This window comes from Gadus chalcogrammus, chromosome 17, assembly GCF_026213295.1.
Source record: "Gadus chalcogrammus isolate NIFS_2021 chromosome 17, NIFS_Gcha_1.0, whole genome shotgun sequence".
NCBI lineage: Eukaryota > Metazoa > Chordata > Actinopteri > Gadiformes > Gadidae > Gadus > Gadus chalcogrammus.
This window is the reverse complement of record NC_079428.1, coordinates 17,817,550-17,831,959: the sequence shown is the minus strand read 5'-3', so window position 1 is coordinate 17,831,959 and position 14,410 is coordinate 17,817,550. Positions and strand designations below refer to the sequence as shown.

Here is a 14,410-nt window from a genome sequence, read left to right as displayed (position 1 = left end):
GGATGGTGAATGAGAAGATGATTTCCAACCTGCACACTCAGCTCCTCGCGGCAGACCAGCCGCTCGCCGCGCTCCAGGCTCTTGGCCACGCTGTGGTCCGCAGACAGCGAGTTCAGGGCCTCCACTTCGGACGCGGTGAAGAGGGTGTCATGGCCGTCCACCGCCAGTGGGCCCTCCCCTTTTCCGTAGACGCTCAGGATCCGCAGCTCCCCGCTGTGACTGGGCATGTGGGAGGAGCCAGGGGCGTCCACACGCAGACTCTCTGAGGTGCCGCCGCGCTGCGGGCTACGGTCTCTAAATTCTTTGCAGACACAGAGGGTTTAAAATGTGTACTGCAGACAAAGATTCAGAGTTTTGGAGAGGGATGTCTCCTCCAGCACCCTCCCCCCTAGACTCAAAGCTCAAGCGGGGGCCAGTTGGTGGACACTGAACGAACACCAGCGCAAAATGATCTGAGCAGCACAACACGACATGCGAGACAAGCGCAATTATTCTATTTTGACAATAACAAGCGACAACGGTAAACTGATCAGCTAACATTTATACATTTTGAATTCATTGATGTTTGAGAATAATAAACAGCTCATGTGGCATCTGTCCTGAAAACCTTCTGGGCTCTTGACTGATTCCATCTTTGAAATACAACTCCTAAGTTTGACTCAAGTTTAGCAGGGCGCTGGTCAGGTCATGATGCTTTTCCAAAGAGCTTGTTAGCGCAGTTAGTGTCTTGCAACAGCCTAGAATCTATGCAGAATCTACTACATCAAGTAAATGTACTCAAAGTGGAAAGTACATACCTTCACTTGTAAAATGGGGCAGCAAAGTCTTTAAGGATAGCCGTGTGGCTACAGTGTGTGTTTCCAGGTAGTCTGTATGTGTGGTGAACCTCAGTAGGGGTTGTGAATGCAACCCCATCTAAGCTCCTCCTCCTGCACCCAGGTGCAGATAAAAGGGCCAAGATGGCTAAAGTCAGCCTCTGTTGGTTTCCTCCTAGGGTGGTGAGTAGGGTCCCCGCTTTCTAATAGTTGTGAGTTCCCATTTGAACTTTTATTAATTAGTGTCTCTTGTTTTTAGGATCCCCTGCTGCTGTTTTGTATGGTTTTAGTTGTTCTGGTTAGCTGTTTTGTTTTGTTTTGGTTCCGTTTGCTATTTTGTTTTGGTTGCTTTGCTTAAGTTTGCTTTTGTGTTATTTTCCCTTTTCTGTTTCATTGTTTGACCTTTGGTTTGCTGGGTTACTTAACCCCTGTTTTGCAGTTTGGTTTGGTTTTGATCCTGTTTTCTTTATTTAGTTATTGTAATAAAAGAAACGGTTAATATAGTTGTCTCTGCCTCTTTAGTTCTTGAACCTGTGTCCTTATTATTTCTGTAATATCATAGTTTAACTTTCTTTGTTCTCTATTTCCTGGGGTGTAATTCCCCAGGTGGCGTTGTCGGTCCCTCTTTAGTTATTTCCCCCTCCCCTCGTTAATATTGACTGTTTCACTGAGCCCCGTCACATATGGCAGGCAACATCCATTGAGAGAAGCAGCTGAATGTAAACACTTGATGTGCTGGCCTGTGAAGAGACAACAAGGTCAAATTAGTACTCAATGTATTACTTTGTATGTATTCCAGGTGCAAGTTGTAAGAAGACATAAGTTAAGCATGTTTAGTGAATTATATTAGCGTAATACTTAAAATTGGATCTATGAAATGATAAAATGAATTTATATAATTTATTTGTTTGCATATTTCGTTTATCTGAAAAGTTCATCTCATCATCTCAATAGAATTACATCAAGCTCTGCAGAAATCTGCTAATAACCCATTGATTTGAATCAGGTGTGATGGGGAAAATATGAGTGGGCCCTGGAATGGCAGTCAAACCCGCAACTCACTACCTGTGAACTCAGACCAGATCGATGTATAACATTATGCTGCGTTCCGGGGACACATTGTAGACCGTAATTTACGAGCTGTAACGGAGTTCATTATTAACCTTTATTTACCCATGAGAACAAATTAAAAACAAAATTCTTATTTTCAAGTGCAGCCTGAAAAGAGCTAGAAGCTCTTTGAGGGGGAGTGCTCAAAGTGAAAGTAAGGTTATGGTAGAGGGAACTTGTGACAACGCTAGAACTACTGCGGTCACGAAGCTGGAAAAAGACAGTTGTATTCGTTTGTAGTATGGTGAGCAGAAATTGTTAAAGATTCGGGACATTGCATTGGTATCCAAGCAGTAGAGATCATGATCTCTACTGCAAAGTTCAGCAAAGGGGGTACAGACACTGCAGTGTCTGTACCCCCTTTGCTGAACTTTGCCCATTCATGTGTGATCCCCCTGGTTTGCAGAGGTGCACGCTCAGTCAGAACAGTTATCCAAATACCAAAGAAGTGTACAACACTCGCATTACAGTGTGTATTCACACACATACCTACCTGATGCCATCTACCAGCGGACTACTCAACGGGGGACTAGGGACTGCTGTGTCTGTGTTTTTACAGAGACATGGCTCAACGATCGAGTCCCGGATGCGGCCATTCAGCTAGACGGACTAACCTCGCATCGAGCCGACAGGGACTCATCACTGTGCGGCAAGACCCGAGGTGGCGGGCTGTGTGTTTACGTCAACACTGACTGGTGCAACAACTCTACCCTAGTCTCAAAGTACTGTTCATCGCTGGTGGAATACGCGGTTGTGGGATGTAGACCCTTTTATTTGCCACGAGAGTTCTCCTTCCTGCATGTGGTAGCTGTTTACATTCCCCCCAGTGCAAATGCTAAGGATGCGCTGGCCGCACTTTACAGAGCCATTAGCGATCTCCAAAACTCTCACCCAGAAGGACTGCTCATTGTCGCTGGAGATTTCAACCATGCAAATCTCAAAACTGTGCTTCCTAAATTTCATCAACATGTGGATTTTGCGACGAGAGGGGCGAGCATGCTGGACCTTGTTTACACCAACGTAATTGGTGCGTACCGGGCTGAGCCCCGCCCCCACCTCGGATACTCGGATCACATCTCCGTCAAGCTGATCCCAGCATACAGACCGCTCGTCAGACGCTCCAGACCAGCCAAGAAACAGGTGAAAACCTGGCCAGCAGGAGCCATCTCTGCCCTCCAGGACTGTTTTGAGTGCACCGACTGGCATATGTTTAGGGAAGCAGCAACCACCGACGGCTTCATTGACCTGGAGGAGTACACAGCATCAGTGACTGGTTACATCAGTAAGTGCACTGATGACGTCACTGTCACCAAGTCCATCACCACACGCTCCAACCAGAAGCCATGGATGACTGCAGAGGTACGTGCACTGCTGAGAGCCCGAGACATAGCCTTCAGAGCAGGTGATAAGGAGGCTCTGAGCATAGCGAGGGCAATACTGGCCCGGGCTATCAGGGACGCTAAGCGTGCACATGCTCAGAAAATCCACGCCCACTTCAGAGACAGTGGAGACACACGGCAGCTATGGCAGGGCATTCAAGCCATCACCAACTACAGGACATCTACACCAGCCTGTGACAGCGATGCCTCATTGCCTGATGCGCTGAACGTGTTCTACGCCCGGTTTGAAGCAAAAAATGATGTGGTGGCGGAGAAGAACATTCCCTCTCCCGAAGAACAAGTGCTACGTCTGACCACGGCTGAGGTGAAAAAGTCACTGCGCAGAGTGAATCCGCGTAAGGCTGCTGGCCCAGACAACATTCCCGGGAGTGTGCTCAAAGGATGTGCAGACCAGCTGGCAGATGTTCTCACGGACATCTTCAACATCTCCCTGAGCAGTGCCAACGTCCCATCGTGCTTCAAAACTACCACCATTGTCCCTGTGCCGAAAAAGTCACCTGTGTCCTGCCTCAACGACTACCGCCCCATAGCACTCACTTCTACCATCATGAAGTGCTTTGAGAGGCTGATCCTGAGGCACATAAAGAGCCTCCTGCCTCCCACCCTAGACCCCCTGCAGTTTGCGTATCGAGCAAACCGCTCTACCGATGACGCCATCTCAACCACCCTCCACCTAGCACTCACCCACCTGGAAAAAAAGGTGGGTGGGTCCCCCAGCACCTGATCACGAAGCTGGGCTTGCTGGGCCTGAACATCTCCCTCTGCAACTGGATCTTGGACTTTCTGACGGGGGACCCCAGACAGTCCGGATCGGGAAAAACACCTCCAACACCACCACTCTGAGCACAGGGGCCCCTCAAGGCTGTGTGCTCAGTCCACTGCTGTTCACACTACTGACGCACGACTGCACGGCGCTACACGGCTCGAATCACATCATCAAGTTCGCCGACGATACGACCGTGGTGGGTCTGATAGAAAAGAACGACGAGTCAGCTTATAGAGAGGAGGTGAAACAACTGCTAACCTGGTGCAAAGTCAACAACCTGTCCCTGAACGTAGACAAAACCAAAGAGATTGTTGTTGACTTCAGGAGAGCACAGAGGGACCACGAGCCGCTGGACGTTGATGGCTCCCCGGTGGAGATCGTGAAGAACACCAAATTCCTTGGTGTCCACCTGGCCGAGAGCTTAACCTGGTCCCTCAACACCGGCTCCACGGTTAAGAAAGCCCAGCAGCGCCTCCACTTCCTGGGAAGGCTGAAGAGAGCCCACCTCCCACCCCCCATTCTCACCACTTTTTACAGAGGGACCATAGAGAGCATCCTGGGTAGCTGCATCACTGCCTGGTTCGGAAACTGCACCAAACTTGACCGCAAGAAGCTGCAGCGCGTAGTGAGGACAGCTGAGAAGATCATCGGCGTCTCTCTCCCCACCATCTCAGACATTTACACCACTCGTTGCATCCGCAAGGCAACCAGCATTGTGGATGACCCCTCCCACCCCTCACACAAATTCTTCTCCCCCCTTCCGTCTGGCAGAAGGTACCGGAGCATCCGGTCCGCCACAACCAGACTACAGTACAGCTTCTTCCCCCAGGCCATCCGACTCCTCAACTCTAAGGGACAGATCTGATAATCTCTGTTACCCTTGGTTTATGCACTATTGCACTATTGCTTTATATTCATATTTATTATATTCATATTTATATTCCCGCACTACTCAGACACATAGTCATATTTATATTTATATTCCCGCACTACAAATTCCACACAGTCACTTTACTGGTTTGCAGTTATATGTAGCATGTTGTTGTTGTTGTTGTTGTTGATTTTTTGTTATTATTGTCGCTCTATGTTGCACCTTATGTTCTTGGGAAACGCTATTTCATTTCACTGTATACTGTGTATATGGCTGAAATGACAATAAATTATCTTGAATCTTGAATCTTGAATAAAGCAACACAATGTTATAGCGGTAGTTGACTTACTTGTTCGAGGTTTGTAGCTGAGCCGAGGAGTGTTGGTACTTATCCGGACTCCATTTCCAGACGTTCAGCAAGTCCAGCTTTGTATCGGACCGAGTTGAGGAAGTCGGCGAAATGTTTGGCGCTTTTCCAGAGAAAATAGTCTCGGATGGAGGAACTAAACATAGAGTTTTGTGATCATTTGTACATCCCAACACTGAGCAACTGCCATGCTTGCAATATATGATGTCTCTCCAGGAAAGAACTGTGTGTGTGCTGAGCCCACGCGGTCGTAGCTCCTTTTCTCATGGGCGGTCGGGACAAATTGTGGGCGGGCAAAGCAGAGAAAGGGGAGGTAACCTTTCCCCGTTCTATTATCCTTTTATTGAACATGTTTAAATGTACATTTCACCCATTTTCATTAATCTTTGTATCGTTAGAAACCAAGTCATATTTTTTAATGGTAAAGAACATATTTCGCTATCTGTGTGCTCAATGTTTTGTCTAGACAATATCGCCTAACAGCCTATCGAGACTTTCTGGAATGGGTTCTGCAAGGCGAGAGATTGGGCCGAGGCTGTCGTGTGGTTTTACCTACTTGCGTCGTGCAGACCATCCGACTAAAATATCCAGCTCCAGACGGCCAGTAGTGCGGGCACCAAGAAGCTGACGACCCTCAGGAGGAACTATAAGTTTCATTGTTTACATATATTTTTGTTTATATTTCTTGAAATAAATGGTTCGAATTCACGCTGTTGTAGTAGTAGTGTTGCTCCAAGTGTATATTCGAGAAATAATATTATTGGACGACCAACATTTCACGAGTGGAGCTACTAAGCTACTGTTGCCTTAGATGAAAACGAATAACGGTCATACATCAATTTAATTATGTATCATAAGAATAAATTGCACTATAAGTTAGCTGCATAACAGTTACCTCCTTCTTAGTTTATAATGTTGAACTCTGATGTAGACAAAGCAGGAGTTACATTATAATTTTTATTCACAAATGAAAGAATTGTGTCATGGGTAGACAACAAATTAAAATAAACAGGGTAAAACTAATTCAATTATATATATATATATATAGGCCTACACACACACAAAAATAATTAGTGAACAGAAAAAGAAGAGACCCGACACAAACCCAACCCCTGTACATGACCATACGACATAAGGAACGATTAATCATGGTAGGTTTGTTATCCTACCAAGAGTATTAAAGAAACACTTGACAGTACACTGTGTCTTGTGTTTCAACTCATTGTAGTAATTTGGAGCTGATTGGACAATTCAGCCAATGAATCAAATACCTCCCTCAGCAGCATTCGTGCATTGTGCAACATAACTACATGCAGAGAGAAGTGACAGATAGTTAACTAGCAGAGAGTTGTAAAGGCACTTTCTACCCACTTCAGTGGAGGAATTGGACTCCTCATGCAATGTTATACTGAAAAGGAACGAGTAAATTACATATTAATTAAGTCATTTGACATGCAGCATATAAAAAAACCCCGATACAACGGCCCCAAACAGCATTTGAAATTTACCTTGAGACTCAGGTAAAACACTATAGGACATTGATCATGATATGCCTCAATATCAGAATAACAACCATGGGTCAAATAGCAATGGCTAGTGGAATGAAAGTGAAAGCAGTGTAAGCTTGTCCAGGCCCTGCAAGTCAGGATGTAGGCAATGAATCAGAATACATTTTTAGCTAGTGGGCTTCCCAGAAACCAATTCTATATTTTCTTGGGGAGGACCCCCGTCCATTACTGCACCCCACCCACGAATTGAATCACCAGCCGCTGCTGCAAACAGGAAGTGAAGGGGGACCAATGCTAGGAATCTTCTGACTTTGTCCCGTTAGAATAATGCTGGATTCTAGAGGGAGGACCGGCCAAAACTGAGCATCACTGAGATCTAGACATTTAACCAGGGACCTTTTAAAATGGATCATCTTCAACCATTATCGCCTATTATGATACAATCCATCCAAGGTAGTTAGCATTAAGCGCACAGAATGGAAAGGTCAGTGGAATGAACACAATCATGTATAATGTGGGGTTCAATCGCAGTCTATTTCACAAGTGAACTTTGCCGGCTTTTTGTAATAACAAAGATAACGGTAATGACAATGTCGTGGCAATGTCAAGCATAACTTTAATATACAAATTATATGAACCCTGTTTGAATAATTAGTCAATTTCAATGAATTTCTATCCATTCTCCATGGGCCTAGAGATACCTCCCGCCCTCTCTAATTGAACGGTGTTAAGATAGTTTGCATTTGCAACTGTGGGCACCAAGTTTGATACTGAGGCCAATCCAGACTTCTTTGTTGTGTAGATTCCTTTAACTGTCTTGCAGCCATGTCCACTTCACCCATATTGTGAATTGCAATTTAACTTGGTCTCTCCTCTGGCCAATCCTAAACTCCACGAAGGCCCCTCCCCCTGACCTTTGTTTCCTTTGTATTTACCCACGATGTGAACGTTTCCTATAAGAATCATACACCCATCGTCTCATTGACTGTATGCTTGGTAACCTTGCTGCCTGTATCTTCCCCTGATCAAGCTCTACATTAAATCAAATATTTTGCTGTCAGAAGTGTCCTAGAAATAAGTTATTCACCACGGACATCAATTAATAAAAACAGAAAGTGAATCGAAATTTCGAAGCGTTTAATCGTGATGAAGAGAAAAACTAAAAGCAGTAATTTCAACCAATACAGGACAGAGGTCTCAATCAAAGCGTCCCGTTACTCCGTGCCAAAGTGTGCTTGAGCATGTGCAAACGAAAATTGCTTGGGTCGCTGTAGCTGGCGTTGCAGTGCAGACACACGCAGGGCTTCTCCCCAGAGTGAGTCCTCAGGTGGATCTTCAGGTTGCCTTTCAGACTGAAGCACTTCGTGCATTGGTCACACTTGTAGGGCTTCGCCCCGGAGTGAGTCGTCATGTGGTTCTTGAGGATGTTATTCTGACTGAAGCGCATCGTGCATTGGTCACACTTGTAGGGCTTCTCGCCGGAGTGAGTCCTCATGTGGATCTTCAGGTTGCCTTTCAGACTGAAGCACTTTGTGCATTGGTCACACTTGTAGGGCTTCTCCCCGGAGTGAGTCGTCATGTGGTCCTTGAGGATGTTATTCTGACTAAAGCGCATCGTGCATTGGTCACACTTGTAGGGCTTCTCCCCGGAGTGAGTCCTCATGTGGTTCTTCAGGTTGCCTTTCAGACTGAAGCACTTCGTGCATTGGTCACACTGGTAGGGCTTCTCCCCGGAGTGAGTCCTCATGTGGTTCTTCAGGATGTTATTCTGACTGAAGCGCTTCGGGCATTGGTCACACCTGTAGGGCTTCTCACCGGTGTGAGTCCTCATGTGGACGATCATATTGGCATTGTAGGGAATAACCTTTCCACACAAGACACCGGGCCGGCCCTTGCTGCAGCCCTGATGCCCAGTCAGCTCCTCAAGGCGGAAGAGCCGCACACTGCAGTTCAGGCTCTTGGCCACGCTGTGGTCAGCTGACAGCGAGCTCAAGGCCTCCGCATCTGACGCGGCAAAGAGGGTGTCATGGCCGTCAACCGCCAGAGGGCCCTCCCCTTGTCCGTAGAAGCTCAGGATGCGCAGCTCCCCGCTGTGCATGGAGCCAGGGGCGTCCACACGCAGACTCTCCGAGGTGGCGCTGCGCTGCGTGCTGCAGTCTCTGATGTCATTTTCTTCTTCAGAGAGGAAAACAGAAAGAGAGAAAGTGATGTTTTTAATTAATTGTTTTCACAAAAGGTATACAGTATGTACTTTGTACACACTTGTGTGTTGGAAGAATTATATTTTGACATTCTTTCTAACTTCTATTTGTTGATTATGCATTTTCCTTGTCGCCCTTTGGATGGTCAAGATGGATGGCTCCTGCTGAGAAGGCAGAATCAAGTACATTCTCAGTTGATCAAGGTTGTTTTCTTGCATAGATGCAATGTGTATTACCAACCGACGGCGGGCATGCCTCCACCAATATCCTCTTCAACCTTGATTGAAATGGTGTCTGGGGTCTGCTGCTTTCCACATAAAGAAGGAAACACACACAAGACATATTCTTTCATTTTCACAGAATAGTTGTCAATCCCCACTACCGACAGATTAGGCGTTTTCACACTGCCAAGCAGGTTCGGTCGTGGCTTGGCACGCCCTGCAATTTCAATGTCTTGCCTGCGTTTTTTTTTTTTGATTCAAGACCCTCGCATGCAAGAATGAGTTCACATCTGAATGTAGGCTAAAACGCGATTAACTATTTACAAGTGCAAAAATGCCAACATATTCTTTATTCTGCTAACCAGCAGTTCCTCGCTGTGACTGGACATGTGGGAGGAGCCAGGGGCGACCACACCCAGAATCTCTGAGGTGGCGCCACACTGAGTGCTACGGTCTCCGAAGGCATCGCAGTCTTCTGCAGACGGAGACAAAAAGGAAAAATTAATTGTTTTGATGCATTATTTGCATAAAGGGAGGCATTGCGTATTTGTACACGTGAAAGAAACTCTTTAAATGTCATATGTCATATTGACAGAGGGTTTAAAATGTGTACTGCTGACATAGATTCCAAGTTTTGGAGAGGGACGTCTCCTCCAGCACCCTCCTCCCTAGACTCAAAGCTCAAGTTGTTGGCCAGGTTAAGGACACTCAACGAACACCAGCGCAAAGTGACCTGATCACCACATGACGAGCAAGGCAAGCGCAATAATTCTATTTTGACACTGAAAAGCAACAACGTGTCCTTCCCTCTAAGCTGATCAGCTAACATTCATACATTATGAATTCAGCAATGTTTGAGAATGGTAAACCAGCTCATATGGCATCTGTCTTGAAACCCTTCTGGGCTCTTGACTGATTTCATCTTTGAAATGCAACTCCCAAGTTTGACTCATGTTTTAGCAGGGCGCTGGTCATTATGCTTTTCAAAAGAGGACCAGGCTTTTTAGCGCAGGTAGAATCAAGTACATTCTCAGTTGATCAAGGTTGTTTTCTTGCATAGATGCAATGTGTATTACTAACCTACGGCGGGCAAGCCTCCACCAATATCCTCTTCAACCTTGATTGATATGGTGTCTGGGGTCTGCTGCTTTCCACATAAAGAAGGAAACACACACAAGACATATTCTTTCATTTTCACAGAATAGTTGTCAATCCCCACTACCGACAGATTATGCCTTTTCACACTGCCAAGCTGATTCGGGCACGGATTGGAACGCCCAGCAATTTCAATGTCCTATGTAAAACCGAGGGGTAAAATCCCCCTTCGTCTTGGAGCTGGCTTTCTTGGTAGACCGGAGAAGGCGGGCCTACACACGGAGAGTAGGACTCTTTACAATGAATGCAAAATATATTTACATATTTTTTGATTCAAGACCCTCGCATGCAAGAATGAGTTCAAATCCGAGTGTAGGCTAAAACGAGATGAACTATTTACAAGTGCCAAAATACTGAAATATTCTTTATTTTGCTGACCACTTTGCTGACGAAGCATTGTAAGGAAAGTTTGGCAGGTACTTTCTCTTAGATCGACCATCTTTCGTCATCTTTAAATGCGACTGCATCACCTTCTCTCCCATGATGGTCAGCATCTTGCGGATTTCACCGTCTCTCCAGTTACAACTATTCATGTTGATATCGCTGCATCGTCTCTGTTGTAGAGACAATGCAGCAACACCTCTACCCAAGCCTCGCCCCTAGAACCGAAAAACTGTCTTATCGCATTTACATCAAAATGAAACCGCCAATATGTGTAGGGTCAGAGAGGGTTAATAGGGGTGCAAAATAAAGCCTGTAAATTACCTCGCTCAGTGTAAACATGCGGATCACACAGGGGAAAAGTTGGGCATAAGACGGGCATATTTGGAAGTGTAAAAACGTTTGCTGAATCATAAAGGTGTGGGCTTTCAATGGGATTGTTTTAGAGTTATAACAAAGGAAGCCTCTCTTTTGGAGGGTGAATGAGAAGATTATTTCCAACCTGCACACTCAGCTCCTCACGGCAGACCAGCCGCTCGCCGCGCTCCTGGCTCTTGGCCGCGCTGTGGTCCGCAGACAGCGAGTTCAGGGCCTCCACTTCTGACGCGGTGAAGAGGGTGTCATGGCCGTCCTCTGCCAGTGGGCCCTCCCCTTTTCCGTAGACGCTCAGGATCTTCAGTTCCTCGCTGTGGCTGGACATGTGGGAGGAGCCAGGTGCGTCTACACCCAGAATCTCTGAGGTGGCGTTGCGCTCAGTGCTACGGTCTCCAAAGGCATCGCAGTCTTCTGCAGAGGGAGAAAAAAAGGAAAAATCAATTGTTTTGATACATTATTTGCATAAAGGGAGGCATTGTGTATTTGTACACGTGAAAGAAACTCTTTAAATGTATGCAACATTGACACAGAGGGTTTAAAATGTGTAATGCTGACAAAAATTCACCGTTTTGGAGAGGGCCGTCTCCTCCAGCACCCTCCTCCCTAGCCTCTAAGCTCAAGTGGTTGGCCAGGTTAAGGAAACTCAACGAACACCAGCGCAAAGTGATCTGAGCACAACATGACAAGCGAGGCAAGCACAATAATTATATTTTGACACTAAAAAGCAACAACGTGTCCTTCCCTCTAAGCAGCTGATCAGCTGACATTCAAACATTATGAATTCAGTGATGTTTGAGAATGATAAACCAGCTCATGTGGCATCCGTCTTGAAACCCTTCTGGGCTCTTGACTGATTCCATCTTTGAAATGCAACTCCGAAGTTTGACTCGTGTTTTAGCAGGGCGCTGGTCATGATGCTTTTCCAAAGAGGACCAGGTTTTTTAGCTCAGGTAGAATCAAGTACATTCTCAGTTGATCCAGGTTGTTTTCTTGCATAGATGCAATGTGTATTACTAACCTACGGCGGGCAAGCCTCCACCAATATCCTCTTCAACCTTGATTGAAATGGTGTCGGGGGTCTGCGTAGAGACAACAAAGTAAAATAGGTACTCAATTTGTAACATTGTATATAGTCCATGTGCAAGTTGCATAGAGATATAAGATAAACATGTTTAGTGAATTACATTAGCCTAATACTTAAAATTAGTTCTATGAAATTATATTACATCCTTGATTTGTTTACATATTTTATAGTTCATCTCATCAACTCAATACCATGACATCAAGCTCTTCAGAAATCTGCTAATAACCCTTTGATTTGAATCAGGTGCCAAGAAGGGGAAACCATGCCTATAATAGTGCGTTCCAGGTACAATTTTAGCCCGTAAACAACGTTATAACTGGGAGTACAAGAGGGTAGAAGGGGGCGAAAACAAGGGTTGCCCCGAACGCACCATATGTATTTAGGATGAGTTTAACAGGTCAATCTCCTCATCAGTAAAACGCTAGAACTACTGCAGTCCAGTGGCCGGTAAAATACAGTTGTATTCGTTTGTTGTATGGTGAGCAGACATTGTAAAACATTGCATTCCCTTGGTATCCAAGCAGTAGAGATCAGTGCCTGTACCCCCTTTGATGAATTGTGCCCATTCTCGTGTGATGCCCCATGCTTGCTGAGATGCACACTCGACTTACAGTGCGTGTATTTATAGGAATGAATGGGCGGCCATGTATTAGTCCACTGTCCTTTCTCTATAATAGGTCCATGGTATTTACACACATAACTGATGCTATCTACCTTAACATTAGCGACAATAACTTGGCTGTTAGCTGTAGCGCTAATGCTAAAGCAACATTATAATGCTAACAAGGTAACCATATACAGTAAAGCAACACAATGATATGGCGTTAGTTAACTTACTTTTTCGAGGTTTGTAGCTGAGCCGAGGAGAGTTGGTACTGATCCAGACTTGATTTTCAGACGTTGAGCAAGTCCAGCTCTGTATTGGCCCAAGTTGAGGAAGCAGTGAAATGTTTGGCGCTGCCGTGTTCTAGCAACGGGACGGCCATATGTTCCTGACCTCATCTGACTCCCGCGCTGCGTTTGTATCCAGTGGGCGTGGCCTATGACCTAATGGCTCCGGCTTCCTCATCTGTCTAAAGATGCTGCCAGAGCCATAGAGAGAGAAGAGTTGCGACACTCTCTGATCTCGCCGGCAGGGTGGTCACGTGGTTCATGTAAGCCTGTATAGTTCCAAGCCACGCTGCTGTGTTCTTCAATGGGACTGACCGCAAAGATTGCAATATTGAATGGTAAATATAAATTAAAAAACACTTTTTTAAAGTACTTTTCTGACCATTGTTGCATATTTGTAAACGTCAGTTTTACATTTGGAGTGGTAGGGTGACAACTGCAAGCTACTTAGATACGTTAAGTTTGAGGGAAAGCTTCACGTTCGTGTTAGCATGGGTAGCACTAGGCTACTGACTTTAGTGGCTTAACCTTGCTACATCTGTTCTGAAATCAAAGACGATTCAAGATGTTCATTTTAGCGCAACTGAACTATTGAATTTTCTTGATTTTGCTTGTAATTCCGATTCACTTACCCGTGGTCAGAGGGCGATTGAGAAAGCAGAGTAGCAACAGTCAATTTAGCATTTTTTTTCCAGGCAACTTCTTCTGATGAGGCAGATGCTGTGTCACGGTTAGCGGGTGGCAGGCAGGCAGGTAGGACCCAAACGCAGACAGTTCAGGTAAAAGGATAATTTATTAACTCAAAAAGGCAAGGAACACGGGTGACGCGGGTAACACAGGGAACACAGGAACACACAGGACAGAACTCACCACAAACTACAATTATCCGACAAGGAACAAAGGAAAGACAAGGGCTTAACACTAGAACAGCCGTCGAAGGGGTCAAATGACCCGTGAGTTAAAAAAATATATATCTTTGCACTCGATCACGTTCCAAATCCCTACTTTCTTGACTTTTCCTAAATATGTCTGTTGTACCACCCTGTGTTCATAAAAAAAAAAATTCAGACCGGGAAAGGTATTATAAAGCATTTTTTTATGTGTTCCTATGTTATTGTTCTTTTTCCAAGGATGCAATGCTCTTTCTTTGACAGCAGAGGTCGCAAGGGGACATTCTGATGTGAATAAGATTGATATATATAGGTAGATATACACAGACAGGCAGACAGACGGACGGACGGACGGACGGACGGACGGACGGACGG

The 14,410-nt window shown here is 45.5% G+C and overlaps 2 protein-coding genes across 3 annotated transcripts; both read right to left on the bottom strand.

Annotated features, from left to right (window-relative positions):
• Positions 1-7,879: 7,879 nt before the first annotated feature.
• On the bottom strand, positions 7,880-9,190 carry LOC130369657 (zinc finger protein 239-like). The gene is made up of 2 exons (XM_056575164.1): positions 9,140-9,190; positions 7,880-9,012 (listed from the first exon to the last, which is right to left on the bottom strand). Exon 2 carries the CDS (start codon positions 8,933-8,935, stop codon positions 8,039-8,041), a length of 897 nt encoding a protein of 298 aa, XP_056431139.1. The 5' UTR covers positions 8,936-9,012; positions 9,140-9,190; the 3' UTR covers positions 7,880-8,038.
• A 77-nt stretch (positions 9,191-9,267) lies between these two features.
• LOC130369663 (uncharacterized) lies at positions 9,268-13,427 on the bottom strand. Of its 2 annotated transcripts, none has more exons than XM_056575172.1 (6): positions 13,092-13,427; positions 12,189-12,249; positions 11,298-11,581; positions 10,340-10,406; positions 9,622-9,734; positions 9,268-9,342 (listed from the first exon to the last, which is right to left on the bottom strand). In XM_056575172.1, the coding sequence occupies exons 1-6, from the start codon at positions 13,254-13,256 to the stop codon at positions 9,271-9,273; spliced, it is 762 nt and encodes a 253-aa protein (XP_056431147.1). In that variant the 5' UTR covers positions 13,257-13,427; the 3' UTR covers positions 9,268-9,270. The 2 variants fall into 2 exon arrangements, with proteins under 2 accessions (XP_056431147.1, XP_056431148.1); XM_056575173.1 differs by having other exon boundaries at positions 10,340-10,403.
• Positions 13,428-14,410: the final 983 nt, after the last annotated feature.

Coding starts and splice junctions, on each gene's coding strand:
- LOC130369663 (XM_056575172.1), bottom strand. CDS start 13,256: ATGAGGTCAGGAACATATGGCCGTCCCGTTGCTAGAACACGGCAGCGC. Junction 10,407..11,297: donor GTGAGGAGCTGAGTGTGCAG/GTTGGAAATAAT, acceptor TTATGTGGAAAG/CAGCAGACCCCAGACACCAT. Junction 9,735..10,339: donor TGGAGGCTTGCCCGCCGTAG/GTTAGTAATACA, acceptor CTCCGTCTGCAG/AAGACTGCGATGCCTTCGGA.
- LOC130369657 (XM_056575164.1), bottom strand. CDS start 8,935: ATGCACAGCGGGGAGCTGCGCATCCTGAGCTTCTACGGACAAGGGGAG.